This window comes from Tamandua tetradactyla, chromosome 3, assembly GCF_023851605.1.
Source record: "Tamandua tetradactyla isolate mTamTet1 chromosome 3, mTamTet1.pri, whole genome shotgun sequence".
Classification (NCBI taxonomy): domain Eukaryota; kingdom Metazoa; phylum Chordata; class Mammalia; order Pilosa; family Myrmecophagidae; genus Tamandua; species Tamandua tetradactyla.
In genome coordinates this window covers 19,860,094-19,880,831 of record NC_135329.1, presented here as the reverse complement: position 1 = coordinate 19,880,831, position 20,738 = coordinate 19,860,094, and the positions used below count along the sequence as shown (strand labels likewise).

Below are 20,738 nucleotides of genomic sequence, written 5' to 3'. Positions count from 1 at the left end.
TTCGACTGCTCAATTTAAAAAGCCTGAATAATCCTATAAAATCTCTCTTGTGAGATACTGGGAGCTTGGATATATTCTTGATTATATTTCACACCCAAGAAAGTAAATATGTCTCAAAAATAATTAAAAAGTAACTAAGCATAATTTCCAACAGTATCACATGATGGTCTATTGGCCATAATTCTATAAGGTGGCTTTTATACCTTCACTCCTTGCAATGTTTGCAAAATTTCAAAAAAAGTAATTGGCCTTCTCTTGTACTGATGATGCATATCAAATAAAAGTACCTGGACTATGTCACAAATAGAAATGAGAGTAGACAGCCTTTTCACTTGGCATCTATGCTAGATTTCAATATTACAGTACACAATCAGAATTCTGGGTAAACAGGATAATACTACAAAGCTTAAACATCAGAATTAAGCAGTAAGACTACAACAGAGTTGATGATAATCTATTAATTTCCCCTAGCCCCTGAATGCACACTGCAACTATAATCCATTATAAAACATATGAAACAGATCTAAGTTGCTTCTTAGTACTTAATAGAAACCAATTTAATAGCCATCTTGAGAATTACAGACATATCTATATGCATTTACTTATTTAACAGTGTAATGAGCCATTAAGGTCTGTCTCAGCTAGAGACAGCAGTCATCACATCTAGGAGTTCTCATCACAGTCTCAGGAGAAACCAGTACATCTCCATCCAGGACAAATGAACAGGACTGTAAAGACACAGGTTTCTAAGTAAGGCTACAGTTCTTCAAAAATATGGACAAGGAAAGAGCTGTAACTGAAGCTTCATTTTTGCTGAACAGTCTGCTAATGACTGATGGGGTTAGACTGTGGCATAATCTAAGGGGGTGGTAGTCACAGGAAGCCAAGATGTTTCCTAAAGTCACACAAAGATTTTTTTCATTTTTTGCTCTTTCTCCCCACCCCTGTCCTAGTAATTTCTTTAGGGGAAGCTGTTATAAGCAAAAGTCTTTCAATAATGTAAAGGTCATATAAAAGGACTGGGAGGAGGGCAGTGGTTGGAGGTTGGAGGGTGAAAGTCTCTGTGAGTCTGTATATACTGCCCCTAAGAAGACTAAAATAACACGGAGATCCACCTCCTGAAGCTTCTTCTGTATATTATCAAAAGCCAGCCTCTGACTCTCCATCATAATCATCTACATCTCCAGCCCTGGAGTTCTGTGATCCTATGATTCTATTATTCCATTTTTAAACCTGTGGAGTGGGAGTGTTTCTGAGTACCCTGCTCACACAGATGGTGGTGGGAAGACTCTCAAGAATATGTTGCATGTAGTAAATGCCCATTTCACGACATAATCACTCCCTCCACATTTCACATGAACAGAGATTATATTATGCTAAAGGCAGCCCCCAAAAGACAAATGGTTCAACGGCAGCATAGCATCTGCACATACATGTATAGGGAACATGAAAGAAGAAATTCTAATGAAATATACCCAGGGCTAAAGACTTTTAACATGCCAAGAATGTACTGTCACAGAACCAAGTCATTATTGTACATCAGCTTCACATATTTGGGGAGAAAGAGGGCGGGAAGGGGCAGGAGAGGGAAGGCAAGAGATTTTAACTGGAAGATAAAATCACACACAATATCTCTCTATTCCTGATGTTCTAAAAATACACTGTACTGAAAATTCATGTCAAGGCAATCTTACTGAGGCTAAAACCAAAATCAGTGTGCCAACCAAGTTTCCCACAATCATCTCATTTTGAGCATGGCTTCATCCTTCTCTTCCACAAACTGGCTCTTTACAAAACTGACCCATGCCACAGCAATCTCTGAATCTGGAGTTCAGGTGCCATCTCTTTTCACCTGATCTTGCCTGACTATCTAAGAGCCATTTTCTACACCTTATTGTATTACTTTCTTATGCTCTGCCACTGCACATTCGACTCTGGCAAGGACTATCTTTTTTTCCTTTTTCATTTTTACCCTACCATACAATTGTCAATAAGGTTTAGCATGGTATTTCTTTACCTTGGTATCCTTAGCAGAAAACTCTGAGGAGTTGGAAATTTTCATAGACTTTGACCGGTGGGACTGCCGCCGGATAGAATCCTCTCGGGAGTATTTCACGGAACCTGAGGTCCTCACCCGTACCTTGCTGGTACTCTGAACACTATTCACGCCAATCATTTCGAGGGTCAACTGGGAAAGGTTTTGGAGAAATAAAAAGGCACTTTCCGACCACAGCAAGGCTCTAACGCTGGAGGAACTCTACAGGGTTGTGCCTGGGCAGCTCCGGAGCGCCGTGATCAGCGTTAGCTTAAGAAGCATCAGGCTGCCTCCCCCAGCATCTTCAACTACCCTGTTTGCAGCGAGTCTGATTGTTCCAGGCACGGCTCACGTCACTGACTGCAAAGAGGGAAAAAAAAAAAGCAATCCCACCCCTGCTACTCGTCTGTCTTTTCCACACACACACACACACACACACACACACACACACACACACACACACACACCAGATTCACACACTGGAACAAATGGCAATTGGCCAGGCAAGCAATTCATTAACATTCCAAATAGCAACACTATTTCTCTTGTGATAATGTGCAGCATGCTCATTAATGTCAACAACAAAATAGAGAAACCACAAATAAAAGTCTCAAGTAATCTGTAAGGCACCATATGGGGTAGGAACCTAAGCTAAATTTCCAAAAGAGAAAAAAGAAAAAAAAAAATGATGGGTGCCAAAAGGCTCAATCAGTTACAGACTAGTGAAAGGATGTAGCCACAAAGCCATTGCAATGATCATTTATTTTCCTCTCTACCCTGTTCCAGGCTATACACTGCTTAACAGCAATTCAAATTATATTGTCATTCTGAAGAAATGCATGTTTCCTTTGACCTTAGACTGCTACAGCCAGATATTTAAATAGGATCTGTGTCAGTTTGAATGGAAAATTCAGAATAAAGATGTTATGCTACATCCCTAAAAGTTAAAAAAAAAAAAAAAATCGGTGGATTAGCACATGTGAACTTTAAATACAGCTTAGAGTGAGACCAATAAAGCCAACACAGATCAATAAGGACCAAGAAGCTTTTCTAAGAGCTGTAAACACTTTGCCAGTATACAGGGAAAGTGTGACCTTCTGAGTTAGAATTACAAACTAGTGATTAGAAGACAAGATAATTTTAGTTTCTGACACACAAAGTTGGTTTTGAGTACAGCACTCAAGATTGCAATACCTCATTTATCAGGCATCCTAGGGGTAGAGGGTTGACCACTTAAGCCTATTTTCCAGATAAAAGAAATTGTAGTATAATAGAAATTAATAAAATTAAAGTAGTCTTCTAATCCAGGAAGAGAAAGCTGCTGCCCAGACTGCCTCTCACCCCGCCCTCAGGATCACAACTGTTGTGGTATTTGGCGCTGTTACTGGGGCTGTCAGGCACTACTGGTATGGGAACTATTTTCCCTACTATCAACAGGCCCAGGCAGACGCGGTGTTTGAATTTTGCAGATTTTGCTTTATTTCGCCCTCATGCCCCACGCTTTCTCCCACCCTCCTCCGGATGTGTTCACTTTCCACATCCCATCTTTAAAGCAACTTGGTGCTGCAATTCTGCAGCAAGCAAGGCAAAGACATTGATTTTAGCAGAGCTTTATTTAAAAGACTAAGACAAGAGGTTTTACAAGATCTTGGGGCTCTCTTCTCCTTTAAGAATGCACAGAGTTAAGTCTCTGACATCATTCTGGGCACTTCGGGGTAAATTTTCATCTCTTCCTAAGTGAAGCTACTGAATAAGTGTTCTTTAGAATCAAAAAAAAAAACTTCAGTCACTTTATAGTTTACAAAGCATGTTTCAAAGACATAAAAAGGGGTAGTACTATCACACTAGGATAAAGTTGATCGGTTAGATTACACATAATTCTAACCTGAACATATGATGATCCTCTAGGCAAATATTATCGTCACTTGACAGGTATAAGCCTGAGGCAGAATCCATAAGAAAACTAAAAGCAGTGTCAAGATAAAAATTTGGAAAGTACTGTGTAAAAGACATAAGATCCCGCCTCAGTGGAGTTATAAGTACAGAGCACTGGTTTAAAAGAAATACATCGGTTTGGATATTTGCCAGTCACTCTAATGAGGAGTTAGAACACGTCCCCCGATGAACTTAATTTTCTTTTCTCCACCAAGAAAGTTAAATTAAAAAGAATGAAAACCGTGTGCTAGCATGTACAGAAATGGGATCTCTTCTGGGGGGATTAGCAGAAATATGCTGCTAAACGCTTCTCTCTTTATCCAAAGACTGCTCAACTGGCTATTATTATTCCTGAACTGCCATTACTAATAACAATTTCCATCTGTTTAACACTTGATACTTTACAGAAGTAACGTACATCATCTCATTTTGATTCTCAAACTTGAAAATTTTGCGAGGTGGGTATTACAACCCCACTTTTCAGATGAGGACAGTCACTTCAGAAGGGCATGAAAGCACAAGCACTGACACCTCACTTTAAACCCTATACAACAAATCACAAGGGCTCCCGTATCCTTTAACTTGTTCTTGCCTGTTCTGACCAGGGAATGAGACTTTCTACAAGTCAGAGAGAGAAAAGTCTTCTTCTGCCCCTGCATACTGTCTTTATACCAATAAAATCTATATCTAGATAGCATGGAGAACCACTGCGATGCCTCTAGAAGTCTAAGGATTAACAGCAGACGATACCGATAAGTCTGAATACATCCTTAGCAGGACACATGAACTTCCAGGGCTCTCTGGTGTCCTGGCCTCATCCCACCTACAGAAACGTACTTCTCACCAATTCCCCAAACCACCCTTTTCTCCAGTTAGGCCTATCTCTACATTCCAATTAACACCCTGGATTGTAGCTTCTATTCACCCCACCACAGATAAAGAGCTCACCTCCTTTCTGAAGCTTACCAAATTATTCCTCATTTGCTGTCTGGAACTCTTTTGGACCCACTCTGATCCCCACATAGATGACTTTTCATCATTTAGGGTTCAGCCCAAATGTTACCTTTTCAAAAAAACCTTCTCTGACCATCCTTCCTTAAAGAGCCACCCCCAACCCAGCCATTCCCTATCATAAGCTGTCACTCCTCTTCACAGCACTTACCTCCCTGAAATCATCTGCATCCCAGAGCCCACTATAGTATCCAGGAGACAGAAAGAGCATAATGACTTCTCGCTAAATAAACAACTTAAATACACAGTAAGTTTCCTTTCTCTATTGCATTTGATGCCATTAAACTTTATTTTTAATGACAGTTTAGCATAATTTTTTTCCTGAAAATATGAATGCAGCACAAATTACTACAGTACAAAAGAATAAACAGTGAACTTTAATCTTCCCTGTTATACCAGTGGTCCAATCCCTCTGCCCAGAAACAAGCACTATTGCCAGTTTCTTTTGTATCAGTCCAGAGAGAAACCAGCCGTTGTCTACTCTGTGGTTTTTTTTTCTTATGGGCTATAAATGGAAGCATGATATATTCTTTCTGTTTTGTTCTTATTTTCCTTAACAACAAATGGTAGTGATCATTCTACATTAGTCCACAAACACTCGTTATGAGTTATATCGTATTCTAGTGAATGAATATTTATTTTATCAGAGTGTTATATGGTACATTTAGGTGGTTTACAGTCTTTTGTCACTATAAATAATGGTACAATGAAAATACTTATAAATTATCACATTTTAAATAACGTAAAAAATATGATTTCCAATGGCTTTCTGAACAAGCCTTATCTTCTTTCTCCTGCCTTTATTTCCTATCTCCCACAGTCAAAATGTCAGGCACACATGGGGTTCAATATGAAATCATCACTTCACAGACATTTTGGATGACTCTGCCTGCTCAGGTCTTGACCATTTTTAGAAGTTAGCCTGTATATATAGAGACACCTTGTGTGCTGAAAACAATGCAGGTCTCTGAGGGAAAAACAGTTGTTTAAAAGTATAAATAACTTTCCATAAAAGCAGAAAATGAAGGTGACTTCCATAGCAAATTGAAATTGTCGGAGAAATTTAGCTAGGCAAACTAAATAGAAGGTCAGGAATCTATACTTCAGCTTCTGACATTTTCTCCAAGAACAATATTTAGTACATAAATTCTAGAAGACTTCTAAAGAGTGTCCCAGTTAGGGGTCAACAGAAAAACTCAACCTCTTAGATTCCCAGAGATACTAACTCAATTCAACATGTTTTATTGTGTGCCTAGTAAGTACCAGGTGTGTGGGCTCCTAACTCTGAACAGCTCACCGTCAGCTAGGGAGATGATTCTTTACTCTTTAAGAAGATGTCAAAGAGCCATTCGCAGAAAAAGCTCAAGGTTGAGTCAGGAATTCTGGAGAGAAGACAACATGGAAATGAATCTTAAATACAAATTGTTCAGAGGTTATAATTAAAACACTACAGGGGTTGTAATTTTCACTTTATTTAAAAGAATCTCACATCTTTACCTACGTTCTTTTATCACATCTGCTTTTACTGAAACAGGGTGATGTAAAAGAATGCTGATCTGGGGGTCAGAGGCCAGGTGCTTGTTGAGGCTTTCAGACTATGGGTGTCACATGGCCCAATATTTTCAAAGGGCTATGGTGCTGTCATAAGCGAGCTAATGAATGCTTTCTTTTCTAGGCCATGAGATGAGACTTAATATCACTGTTAGAGATGGAAAGGAACTGAAAAGCAATTGCCTTCCTCTCTTCATTTTATTTTATACATGAAAACATGTACAGAGACATGAAGAGACTTTTCTAGGATCCCATAATTAATAAGTGACAGAACCGAGACTTCTGCCAAGGTCTCCTAATTTCTAATCCACGGTTTTATTTGTTTTGTCCTCTCATGCTATTTGCTTCTTGAAAGCTTAATAGTCCATGGTCACACATCTTTTCAGACTGCATTAAAGTTTGAAATGGTTACCTTGAAATGGAAAATTAAAAAAACAACAACAACAACAAAAAAAAAAAACAATGCAGAGAGATTGACACCAGAAATGAAATGGAAGACAGTCACTGATGTAAACTGAAGAAAGGAGATTTGAACTAGTTTTGGGATCAAAAAAACATGCGACAGCTTCCTGTCCCTGGTGTGTCAGGATAAGCATTCTTCTGTTTCCTCGGGTGCTCTTCCATTCCATCCAGTAACACCACAAGACACCCAGATGCTAGTTAACCTTCTAGAGAATAATATCTATACTTCTCTCTAGTCCCTGGGAATAGATGTACAGAAGTAATTTTAAATAAGAAAAACAGGTAAATTGTATAAAAACACACTCCTTACTTTATTTTTCCTGCCAATTTCCAGGCTTCACAGCGGATACTTCTATCGTCTAGGGACCCATTTTGAACCCTAACAGTCCAGGCTGCAGCCTACTTTTCTCCAGGCCTCTACACCCCAGGCCTGGAAGCTGATCCCAGGATAGTCCAGCCACACGGGCTGATGCAGGCTTCTCTGCCTGGCATCTGTGTTGGGCTCTGAACTGGAATCCCTTGATGCCATGCATCACCAATCTACCACTTCGATGGATTGGATACACCTCCACCTACCACTTTCTAAAACAGGACAGAGACAATTTCTCCTGGATTAGACACTGGCTCTACAATGTCTGGCTACTCTTTACCTGCTATCTGGCCCCTTGTCCTTCAATCCCAGCCTAATGAGCAAGTTTCACAGCCCCTTCCCTTTGTCCAGTGATGCGTTTTATAAAGGTCTGATAATGCTTGCCTTAGTTCCTTTCAGTTAGACACAAAAGTGAAAAGCTTTGTCTAGCTGCTAGGTACAGATTTTCTTGGATAGAATGAAAACCAAGTCCAACTTAAAAATCACTCACTATCTTTTACTAATCAGCAGTCTGAAATAAAAAAAAAAACCTTATAACTTGCTGAATCTATGAGGACACATTAACCTCACTAGCAGCCCTCACTCTTGCTTGTAGCATCAAATGCTTTTAGTTCCATCTGTTCATCAAACATACAAAGCAAGAGAATGAGGGAAAATCTTTAAATAGCACCTTCTTACGTTTGAAATTAAATAACATACTTGTGGGGGGAGTATTCTCTGTAAGCATGAAATAGTTCCAAAACCTGAGAAAACATTTTTTCTATCAGGAATCATACCAGTCAAGTAAGATGTTTCAGACAAGACTTATATATTAAATTGGCTATTTAAAAGTAGTACATGAAAATACAGAAGATTGCATCTGTGTGTTTACAATACATATTTCAGCATAATTGACAGTCAACTGAGACTTTTTCAAACTATTACATGGAAAAGAAACACAAATTCAGGTCCTTAAATCTACCAGGCATTCTGGAAAGTCAGAAAAATCTATCACCCCAAGAAGGTAGTCTACATTCTACCCCAAAATAAATGTAGCCATGCAAATAAAGAAACGGTATCAGAGTCCCAAAAGTTGTTCTCCGAGATATGCAAAACAATAATTGTATATGGGGCAGTAAGTGCTGAGAAAAGTATTGTTTCTGATGCTTATCCAATAAAACCATCCATGACAATCTCTTTATAGCCATGTAATGTCAATTCAGCAAATATTCAGGAACTGCCTCCTACATGCCAGACACAGTTCTAAGCACAGTGGTGTAGTAGGAAATAAAATAGTCAAAGATTCCTGGCCTTACAGACCTTCACAGAAAAGACAAATTATTCTCTAAGTAAGAAACAATGCCAGCCAAAGTACATAACTCTAACTTCATTTTTCAGAAAAGGAAAGCCACTTTTGGCTGCCTTGATTTCATTTATCAGTTCATCTGAAAATCTTTTAAAACTCTCCACATTTTGTTTTTATTTCTTATTAATTCATTTGGCAGTTTGGACAAATTTCTATCAGTCATTAACACTTTCAAGTCATACTTACTTTCACTAAAAACTGGTCACCATTTGTTGATACATAAGAGTAACTGAAAGCAAAAAACAAAATGCCTGTTTCATTCTGTTCAACAGTTTGATTTCATTCACTCACTAAGCTAGGCATTGGTAATATAATGTTAAGCAAAACCAGACAGATTCTTGTTCCCACTGAAGCAAGTGAGACAGATGTTAATCAAACAAATAATCACTAATTAACAAATAATCAAACCCAGAAATAAAATATAAACAGTAACTGTGCCACTGCTATGAAGGAGAGGCACAAAGCATGCTGAGAGTATGCCCTCTAACTGGGCCCTGGCATTAAGGAAGTCTGGGAAGGCTTTTCTGAGAAAATCAAGAAATGATGGGATGGGATCTTAAGAAAGAACGGAGAACAACAATATGTGCAAAGGCCCTGTGGTGGACAGATGCATGGTGAAGTAGGAACAAATGAAATAAGTCCAGTAAGGCTGAAAGGGGGTGGGAGCTGTAGGATAGAGGTTTTATTAAGGATAATGAGAACCCAAAAGAATTCAAGCAGTCAGTGATGTTATGAGTTTGGTTTTCAAGGATTTTATTAATTCTTTTCCTTCCCAATAAATGATGCTTATTTCTGTGCCACATTAGCAGTCTTTCCTCAATGTAGTATGTTGCTGCTTACACACAAACCGCAAAATCAGCGGCTCAAATGCTCTAATACCAGTCTAATGGAGAGTCGACTTATGCTATGGCCACAAGAAATGTCCTACATACAGTAATAGGAAACAGTTATTGTAGCAGTAGTAATAGCAGCAGCGGTTACATTAATCATAAAAGGAGCTGAAAAAATTAAGTAAAATTGGTTTTGAGAACATTTTCTTATACTTTCATTCTCATAAGAACAGTAAACCAAATTGTGTATACTACATGGATGTTATTTTAACTCCTCAATTCGTAAAGTCCCCAGGATTCCAATCTAAAAAGTTTTAGAGCAATTTAAATTCCCATAATATCAAGACTATGCCCTAGGCTTCAGAAGTTCATTTCCAGGGGAAGTCCAGCCTGGCACCAGCTCACCTTAAAGTAAATTCCAGAAAGGTTTAGAAAAATCTGAGAGTGATATTCAGGAGTCTAGTAAAGACCTGCTTATATATATCACAGAGCATTAGATAAGCAACTTCTCAAACTGACCCAGACTGTTTGAAGTTTAGAGCAATACAGGGCTATTTCAAACACATTTCTCACAACTTGCATGCTATATTAACTGTCCTCTCCCAAGATGAGTACTGAACATCTTTCAAGTTCATATTTAAACAGACCAGCTGGAAATGCATATCCTTTTTATAAAAAGGCCAATCAAATAAAAATATCAAGCAAAACCAATAGATTTACTCTCTGTCCCATCCAAATTTCAATGTGGTCAAGACCCTAACTACGTCTTGCATGAGGTTAACAGAACTTAGGATGGCAGTAAAGTGCACCTTACTTTGGTTATGAGCCAAATAAACCCAACTTAGCTTTGTCATTGACTAGTTGCATGACTTTGAGGAATTTACTTAAATTTTCTGAATCGCATTAAAGAACAGGGAGAAACATGCTGCAATGGACATTTGCTGAGTATAAGCTACTCACCAAGAACAACTTCCTACTTTAAGGGAAATTTTCACTGTGAGCCAAAGGTGGGAGGGCAGAGATTCCCTCTTCCCAAGTTTGCACAGGTACAGACACGTGACGTAAGCTTGGCCACCTGATGTTCTCGAGGGAGTGACATAAACACAGAGAGCCAGTGACAGACCATCCCTGTGGGCCCTGAACATATCCTTCCCATGGTAGGAACTTAACTTTTGCTTCCACTGTCAGCTTTCTTTGGTTCAAGCTGATATCCTAAGTCTGATTCTCAAGTAGCCTTCCCTCCAATTGGTGAGTTGCCTGATGAACTTTCAATAAATTCCTTTTATATTTTGGTTATCAAGGGTAAGGTCAGTTTCCACTTCTTGTGGCTAAGGACCCTGGCTGTAACAAATGATATGGAGGGATGGAGATGGAGAAACCCAGGTAAAGCACATAGCATTGCACCAGATATGTAAGTGATTTGTCTATGGTGGTTGAACAGTAATACTGGACTCTGAAGGTCTGAAACAATAGTGAGTTTGGGGTCTGACAAGTACTTCTTATCAAGTCTAGTGAGACAATGTCAAAGTACCTATAGCACCTTCAATGAGGGCTTCACTCCAGAGACAAAGATTAATACTAGAACCTATTTAAGCCAGAACCACCAAATAGTAAATAATCTTCAATAAAACTTTCCTGTTTCCTATGCCTTAAACTCCTGTCTCCCCAGTTTCCCCACACCTCACCACACCAACTCTGCTTCTCTGCTACCACCATCACAGTTTATGAAAAAGTTAGGTTACTTCTCTAGATGAATGCTTCTTTCACCTCTTAGTTAGATAATAAATTTAAATTATTCTGATAAATGAAATGGCTTTCAAATAGCTGTGCTCATTTCAAGGAAACTTTGGAGTGTGTGGTACAAATTTATAGCATCCAAAAAACATACTGCTCTCAGATTATTACAAAAAAAATCCAATAAAACAATCTTGAGTAAAAAGGAACCAATAAATGGAATGGAAAAAACGAATCTTTCAGACAAGTAGTTTAAAAAGGAACCAGAATTAGGTTGTGCAATCCTCAAATTCTCTAGGGATAAAACTACCCCTAAGAAGACTAAAGATCTCTAGCAGAAGGAAAAACCTTCTTCACAAAGAGAAGCAACAACGAAAGGCTGATGGGAGCTAACATTACAGTGATATCGAGATCACAACTTGAGCTGACTAGGTGAAGGCTGACAATCTAAATTAAATCTTAATATCTCTTAGAGGAAGCTACATATACAAAAGTCACTGATACCTGACAGCTCAAAATGAGCCTTGCAGACAGGAAAGTGCCAGCATGAAATAAAAGAGTCACAGGCAAATAGTACCTTTCATGTTTTCTATCATAATATATTACAAACAGAGCTGAACATCAAATATTTCAGAAATAAACTACTAGACCTCTTTCACATACTTTAGATGATTTCCTTGAGGGATTTCATATAATTATAGATAGTTTTTATCTATTCCTACTTAAGGGCATTTTTATTAAGTAAGAACTGATACATATACAAAAAATATATGTCCTGTTTATGCAAGAAGACATCAAACTTAAAGAACACCCTTAACCTCCCCATCTACCTAGTCAGTCATTATATGAAATAGATCATAACCATCAGCATTAAAATTTTCTGGGATTTTGGCCCAACTGTTTTGCTCTTGCTTGATACAAACTCTGGAAAATAATTTGGCATTTATCTTGCAAAGAGAAATTTGTTGACTTGTTATTCGACAGCTCTTCTTTCCATTCTCTATGTGCTCCAGAACAGGAGATTGAAAATGCAATTGTTTAACAGGAAAGGGCAGGAAACAAATGGTTAAAAAAATAAAAAAGTATGATAAATTCTTGCACCAGAATGGTATACTCTCCTGTGTGAAATGAAAGCAAGCTTTTGTAGGACAAAGGAGAGGGTGGCCACTGTGCTGGGCCACACAGATGCCCCCTCAGTAAAAAGGACTCATTCCTCCAGCCCCAGGCAATGCTGCTGGCTAACACCCCTCAATGGCCAGCTCTGAGAACTACCCAGAGCTAGAGAGAGCTGTCTTGCCAAAGTTCATTGCCCCTTAGGAGGGATGATTTGCACCCAACAATCAGTGAATGCCTGTCCGGCCTCCTCACCCAATCTGAAGACAACTCTTAAGGACACCCCAAGCTTAAACCTCAACTTTGTTGAGACTTACATTGCAACCCAATTTCTTCTTCTGTGCAATCTTGCTTTCTTTCCTTCCTATAAGCAAAGTGTGTGCAATCTTGCTTTCTTTCCTTCCTATAAGCAAAGTGACTTCATCTGCTTCCCAGGGAACATATGCCAACAACTTCCATTATTTCATTTAATTCTTTTTTAAAAAACCTTGTTAGGTAGATATTACTAGTCTTGTTTTAGAAATGGGCTTTAGAGAAGCCACCTAGCTTGCATAAAGTCATTCGATTGAAATAGGAATTTGGACAGAAAGTTAGATCTACTGGGATTTTAATGGGAATGCTCTTTCTATTACTCTGCGTGGCCTCTCTTACTAAGCAACAATCTATTTGCTTTAAAATATTCTTTCAGATACCATGAATTATAATTTTTTCCAAGAATGACCCACCAGGACTTTACTATATTACGATAATAATAATAATAAAGCATCACAATTATCCAAGTCACGATAAGCTAACTATGAATATATACTGTAACTTTCTACTGACCTAGTTCTAAACAGCTGCATCACTTAACTCATTCTGTTTAGGATAAGGGGGAGAGTGTGAGTCCCAAATTAAGAGCACCAGTAGTTATGGGAAGAGGTTTAGGGGAATGCTGTCCAACAGAAATATAATGAAAGCCACACACGTAATTTAAAATTTTCTAGTAGCCTCATTATAATGAGTAGCAAGAAAACAGATGAAATTAAGTTTAATGTTACATAACCCAATATATCCAAACTATGATTTCAACACAATCAATATAAAAAAGTTATTACTGAGATATTTTACATTCTTTTTGTACTAAGTCTTTGAAATCCAGCAGACATTTTACATGTTCAGCACATCTCCATTCAGACTTGGCACGTTTCAAGTGCTCAATAGCCACCTGGAACTGGTGGCAACCATACTGGGCAGTGCAGATCAAGGGGAAGGAGGAGGTAACAAAAGGCTAAGAATGAGATTTGAGAATTTCCAGAATTTCTATCATCCACTCCTTCTCCAGCCAATAATAAAAATACTTTATTCATTGCAAAAAACATCTCTCCACTATCTGATACCATATTTGATGATCTATTTAAATAAGAGCAACTTGCAGAACTTGACAGAGAAGTATTTCTTTTCTTGAGAGTTACTGAGGTCTGAGGTCCATGATGCACTAAAAACATTGTTTCCTTGGTATCAGGAGTAGACTCGGGAACATTCTGTCTTCTAGAGTATTAGTACAATTTTAAAAAGGAAAAGAAAAGTGTTCAATGGAGTTCTAAGAAAGGAACAAGGTACCTTCTTCTCATTGTCTTGAAACCCCAGAAGGCCATAAAGCTCAGATACTATTAGCTAAATGACCTCAGGAGAGTCTCCTGACTTTCTAGGGGCTTTGGTTTCCTTATCTATCCTATGTATGTGTTGGAAGGCATAACCTTTTACTGCCTTCAGGCATCAACATTTTGTGACTATATGGCAGTCTGATCAGTAAGTGATGACATTCTCATTTCGTTGTCATATTGCTGTCCTCTGAGAAAATGTTTGCATTTCATTCACTTACTGTGGTAGGTTGAATAATGGATCCACGTCCTAATTCTTGAATTAGAGGATTTTTATTGAAACTCCAGGAATATGTTAATAACAAAAGGGACTTTGCAGATGTTTTCAAATTTAGATGATTATCCTATATTATATTGGTGGGTCCACTGTAATCACAGTAGGGAGGCAGGAGGGTCGAAGGAGACGTAACAATGGAAGCAGATGTGAGTGTGGGTGAGAGAGAGAGAAAGAGATGAAAGGTCATGAACTAAGGAATGCATCACCCCTAAAAGTTGGAAAAGGCAAGGGGACAGATTTTGCCTCAGAGCCTCCAGAAGGAAGGCTGATGACCCATTCTAGACTTCTGACCTCCAAAACTGTAAGATGAAACACTAAATTTATGGTAGTTTGTTATAGCAGCAATAGGAAACTCATACTTACATATCATGCAAGATGGTATATGTATCTGGCTTCTTTAGCAGAGTCAATCAGAAACCATTCTTTGTCTGGGAACATACAGAGACTATGTTTCCCAACTCCCCTTGTAGCTAGGTTCCTTTCAATGGAATACGAGTGGAAAGAATTTGTACTACCTCCAGGCCAGGTTTTTTCAAAACCTCTCCAAACTCTTTCCATTTTATAGGCTGGAACCAGAAAAATGAAACCCTAGGGAATGGTAGAGCCATAAAATGGAAAGAGGCTGCAATGTTTCTGCATAGAAGAAAGCAGCCTGTTCACCAAGAGCACAACTGGATAAGCAAGAAATAAACTTCAAGGTTCGAAACGTTAAACAATCTTGGATCCACGCATTATGGCAGTTTAGTCTATCCTGATATAATAACCAGTCACAGTTAAAGAGGATCAAACATTTGGTTCTCGAGTTTATTTCCATAACGATAATAATAACTTCATGGTTTGTGGTAAAAATTGTAAATGTATATTCAATTCAATATATGTATGTCAAATACCCTGCATGAAGGAAAGCTGAATCAGGAAATGCTTGCTAGAATAGCAATAATTCCAGGTAACAGTTTCAGGGACCCTAAGTACTACTGGGTAATATACTCTGATAAGAGAAAAGTAAAAGGAAATCAAACGGTATAGAATATAAATTACTCATGAGAAAGTTTTGGATAGGCATACTGGGATAGAGAATGGGTGGGAAGTGAGACTGGGAAAAAAGTAATATGTAAAGAATTTTAATTACTTCCATTATTTAAACAAATAAATCACTGTTCTTCCCAGTAGAATAACGCACAAGTAAAGATACAGATTCTTCTCTTATTTCTTCTGTTCTTTATTAATCCCAGGAATAAACTGGCAAATGATTAACTCTGTAAACTTAGTTCAAATGCAAAATTTTCCCTACAGGAGTTAATCAACAAAAAAATTCCTGGAAAAAAAAAAAAGATAATATAAGGCTTCCTAATTTGCAAGGGCATTCGTAAAAACCTTATTTTAGCCAGATCCCATATCACTTTCTTAGGTTAAGAATTAAGAAAACGTGGCCTGAAATTAAAACCAGTTTTGGGGGCTCTCATTTCAATGTTAAATGTAATATATGCTTTAAAAAGAAAAATAAGATAATTCAGCAAATCTGTTTCCCTCTGAAAACAGACTCTTAATTTAATCAATGGTATATAACCTAAAAGGTACATAAAGTCCAAAAATTTATTGTATAGTATATATGAAATATGAGTATTTTCTCTCAAGAGTGACTCATCAGAAAGATGTTTTTATTAATAGGAAATATGATGTACTTTCTAGAGTATGTCTGCTTTCTTTTGAACCATTTTCTTAAAGATAGAAAATATTACTTAATCTATATAAGCACTGGTTAGAGGCTACATTTGATATTTAGTATCTAAATCTATGTCTAATACCCTGAAGGTAATGTTTAAAAAAAATCATCAATTTTCCTTGTGAATTGTTTTAGTTTGCTGAAGCTGCTGGAATGCAATATACCAGAAATGGAATGGCTTTTAAAAAGGGAATTTATTAAATTGCAAGTTTACAGGTCTAAAGTCATGAAAATATCCAAACTAAGGCATCTAGGGAAAGATATCTTGGTTCAAGAAGGCGATGATACGCCGGGTTTCTCCATTTCTCCAAGTTGGAAAGGCACATGGCAACATCTGCTAGCTTTGTCCCCGCGCTTCTTCAACAGCTTCCCCAGGGGTGTTCTTTGTGCATTTTCAAAGGTCTCTGGCATGTGGGCTCTGTTGGCTCTAAAGCTTTTTCCAAATGGTTTCCTCTTAAAGGGCTCCAGTAAGCAACCCCACCTTGGATGGATGGAGACACATCTCCATGGAAACCATCTAATCAAAAGTTGCCATCCATGATGGGGGGGGGGCGGTCATGTCTCCATGGAAATAATCAAAAGACCCCACCCAGCAATATAGAATGAAGACTAAAGAACATGGCTTTTCTGAGCTAAAGTCAGTTTAAACCAGCACATGAGCTAAGAAGAAGAGGAAGTATAGCCTGGTTATTTGGCAAGTCTCCCGTATATCTGTGTGATGGAATAACAGTTTCTAGGCAGCTGTTTAAGACAAATGGGTTTCATGATATCACACTAAAGACCAATTCATAAAATATAACATCCTCCTTTTCTTCCATCTTTTCCTCTATTTCAGTCTTCTCTCTCTCTTCTTTTTTTCTAGTTCAAAGGAAAAAGTACAATAGAAAAGATGCTGTACAGAGATTCCAAACACATGGCTAAAGTTGAAGCAATGCCACCAGCCAATCACACAGCATCTCCAGGACTCAGTATATGCATCTGTACAGAAGAATGATCTCTAGGGTTCTTGCAGAGTTACAATTCTACAATTTTCTAAAGTAATATTTTTCTCTTAAAAATGTAAAATTGTTTATGGTCACAGGAAATGATATAATACTTATTTTGAGTTGGTACAAATAATTTCAATGAAAAACAAGTCTCATATTCACTTACTAGAAATTTTAAACCCATATGTGGTGACCTATTTTAGCAAACCCTTTTGTGAAGAACATACAATTTAAAACTTGCATGTTCCAAGGAACTACTTTTACTATACAAATGACTCATCATTAACAGTCTAAAGATCATTATATCAGTCCAATTAAGCAAAATGTATATATACTGACTCATCATATAAGTCCCGCATTGTAGGAAAGAAAAAAACAAAAATATGGCTCCTGAGTAGCTTACCACAAATGCATTCCAAGACGTTTCAAAGAACATACATGCATCTGTTGAGTGGGTATGAAAGGATGTATGTACCCTAGAAAAGCCATGTTTTAATCCTGATCCCATTTTGTAAAGGCAGCCATTTCTTCTAATCCTTATTTAGTACTACTGTCTGTTGAAACTATAATTAGATCAACTCCCTGGAGATGTGACTCAATCAGAGGTGGTTAAACTGGATTAGATGGATATGTGTCTCCACCCATTTAGGTGGGTCTTGATTACTTTACGGGAATCCTATAAAACAGAGATCCTGAGAGAGCAAGAATGACATAGCCATGAGAAGTAGAGAGTCCACCAGCCAGCGACCTTTGGAGATGAAGGAAAATGTCTCTCAGGGAGCTTCATGAAACAGGAAACCAGTAGAGAAAGCTAGCAGATGATGCCGTGTTTGCCACGTGCCTTTCCAGATGACAGAGAAACCCTGTGTTTGCCATGCACCTTCTCACTTGAGAGAGAAACGCTGAACTTCATTGGCCTTTTTGAACCAAGGTATCTTTCCCTGGATGCCTTAGATTGGACATTTCTATAGACTTGTTTTATTGGGGCATTTTCTCAGCCTTAGAACTGTAAACTTGCAACTTATTAAATTCTCCTTTTTAAAAGTCACTGCATTTTTGGTATATTGAATTCTGGCAGTTATCAAACTAGAACATCTGTCAAGGTGAATTTTCTTCAAATGCACTGAGTTTATTTGGTAATGTTTGGTAATTGACTTTAAGTGGATATTTGCTTGGAAAACAGAATTCTTCACCAACTGTAAGAACCTTATGATTACATCAGCTTTCCTAGGGGTAGACAAACCTACTTACAAAGCAGAGACTTATGGACAATATTTCATCTCAGCTTTCTTTTTCCAATCTGATAAAAAAAACAATCACTAAAATATCTTTGGTATGAAATACCGTGTTCTCAGGATCATTTAAGGCTCTTGGAGTTTTTTTTCTCCCTATGAATGTGAAATAACTGAAAACAAAAGCAAAAACACAACCCCTTTAAGATCCCAATAGTTTTAACATTTTACTTTACAAAGCAGAATGTTTCCTAGGAATCGTGGGGTTGACTTCAGGTACCCTGACATTTATTTCCGGAAGGTATTACATTGATCACTCATCCATCTGTAGAGGTAAGGCTGAAAGGACCAACTTGTGACCAAAAGTTCTTTCCACAGAGGTAAGATCATCTTGAAATACATGGAACTGTTAGTAACTCTCTCTAAAATTCACATTCCTCCCTAAGAACTTCAAAACACGACCTGATTGGTTATTTATACTGAAGCTTTATAAAATAACAGTTAAGGAAGATGGGGCAGAGGATGTGCCATTTACTAACTATAATCTTGAACTAGTTATTTATGTTCTCAGCTTCAAGTTTTCACTTCTGTAAAAAAGGGAGATTTTGTGTATGTGTATATACATATGGATGCATAAACACGTACATGAATATGTATATGCCTACTTTATGGGGCTGTGTTGACAGTTGCAAGATGGAAATTATGCAAAACGCTAGCTAATTGGTAAAACATCTATATCTTAAGGGAACTTAGGTGTTTCATGCACTGCTTGCTAGGGTCATTTTCATATTCTTCTAAAATGTCTTTATCTACCTCTTTTCTGATTTTGTTTTTATTTTTGTATTTCTGTGAAAATAAGAACTATGCGAAATGCTAGCCAGGAGGAAATCTTATTTGCCAGTGTCAAGAGTTGGTACTAGGGCTGAGCTAAAACGATAAAAACTATCAACAGCAGTATGCTTGTGATGGGATCTTTTCTCTTTGATGAATTCATATGACCCACGGCAGAGGCTTTAACTCCAGTGAATCCCATGGCCATGAAAAAGAGCGAACCTCAATGATAAATACATAAATGAAATTTGCAACCAAACCAGCTCATGAAGGACCTAGTAAGAATGTATACTGAGGTACAGTCCCTTCCAAGGAACCTAAAGGGGTCTTAAACATATGTCCCTTCTCATGATGTTTAAAACAAAATAACCTTTCTTTCTTTGTTACCATGAGACTATGTGGGTTGAAGGGATCAAAAACTAACTTTTCAAGGAAAGTCTAAGACATACTTTAAGACCACAACTAAATATTTGTCATTTTTGTTGACATATATAATCACCCACAGAAAATAAATCCTATGTAGAGAATTCCCTTGAAAGAACGCTTAGATAAAATAAATAACATGCAACTGACTTCCACAGAAGAGAGGTCAATTCCAGTAAGTGGATGTTATTTTTAAAAGGGCAGTTGCTGTTTGCTAGTTTTTTTTTTTAAACATATAGTGTGTTTCTAATGGGAATATAACTGTAAGCCTGAAAAACAGTAGGTAAACTGAGCAATTGAATCCCAAAGCAATCATTTTCCGAATTCGGCCTGAAACATTCTGAAAACTAATTTCACATTAAAATGCATTAAACCCTGAAAATACTGCAACATTATCGGTTTGGTCCTAAAACTGTGGCACTAATTTTAAAAAGAAAACAGCTGATTTATCAAAAAGAGAAAAAGAATTTACTGGCAGATAAGATCTTAAAAAAAGAAGAAGAAGAAAAAGCAAAAACCAAAGCAAAGCATAATGTACTTAAATGTTGCTTCCTAATTGAATAAAAATGCTGTCTTCTCTTCAAACACTAGATTTCTGGTACTATAGGCAACTAAACGTGAGAAAAATTACACAACCTTATTTTACTGCCACTAAAATAAAATAATCATTTGCTTTATTTCATTTATTTCTCTAACTAGAATTTAAATGGAGAATATCCCTTTAGGATAGACTAGTTCTGGGAAAATGGACTTCAACAGTGGGGAACCTTAAATACTTCAAATTTAAAAAAAAATAAGGAACCGTCATTGCTTTCTGTTCTTTTTTTTTTTTTGCACTTTCATCTTAGTTCTACCCATACTCAGAGACTAACTATCTAGTCCTATTGCTTTCATTCACTTGATTCTACTCCATACACCAAGATACCTCTGTATGAAATATTCTTTCTAATATCTTTTTCCTGATTAAGATTGAAAAACTAAAAAAAAAAAAATCAAACCTAAAATTAAAAGACAAACTGGACAAAAATTAAGCAGCATAGATGACAGACAGGGTAAACATTTCTTAAAATATGAAGTTTCTTCAAAGGTCGTTCAGAAAAGAGATAAGTATTTCAATTAAAAAATTGGAAAATACAGCAACAAATAGCAATTGAAAAATGAAAATGTCCAGTAAACCAGAAAAAAGTTAAAATTAGCATTAAAAATGCTAACTGAGACAATGTGATACTATTTTCAC

The 20,738-nt window shown here is 37.3% G+C and overlaps 1 protein-coding gene across 14 annotated transcripts in view; it reads right to left on the bottom strand.

The window, feature by feature from the left end:
- PSD3 (pleckstrin and Sec7 domain containing 3) overlaps positions 1-20,738 on the bottom strand; it is a 661,802-nt gene that overhangs the window by 139,760 nt on the left and 501,304 nt on the right. Inside the window, exon 10 of one of the 14 annotated variants that reach the window (XR_013172375.1) lies at positions 6,279-6,363. The exons of 12 other annotated variants lie outside the window; for them this stretch is intronic. Coding sequence is in view for 1 of the 2 variants with exons in the window: in XM_077152680.1 (XP_077008795.1) it covers positions 2,018-2,176 (159 nt within the window). In the remaining variant the exon portion in view is untranslated. Of the gene's footprint in view, positions 1-2,017; positions 2,371-6,278; positions 6,364-20,738 lie in introns of those variants that run through there. One more of the 14 variants, XM_077152680.1, reaches the window with a different exon arrangement.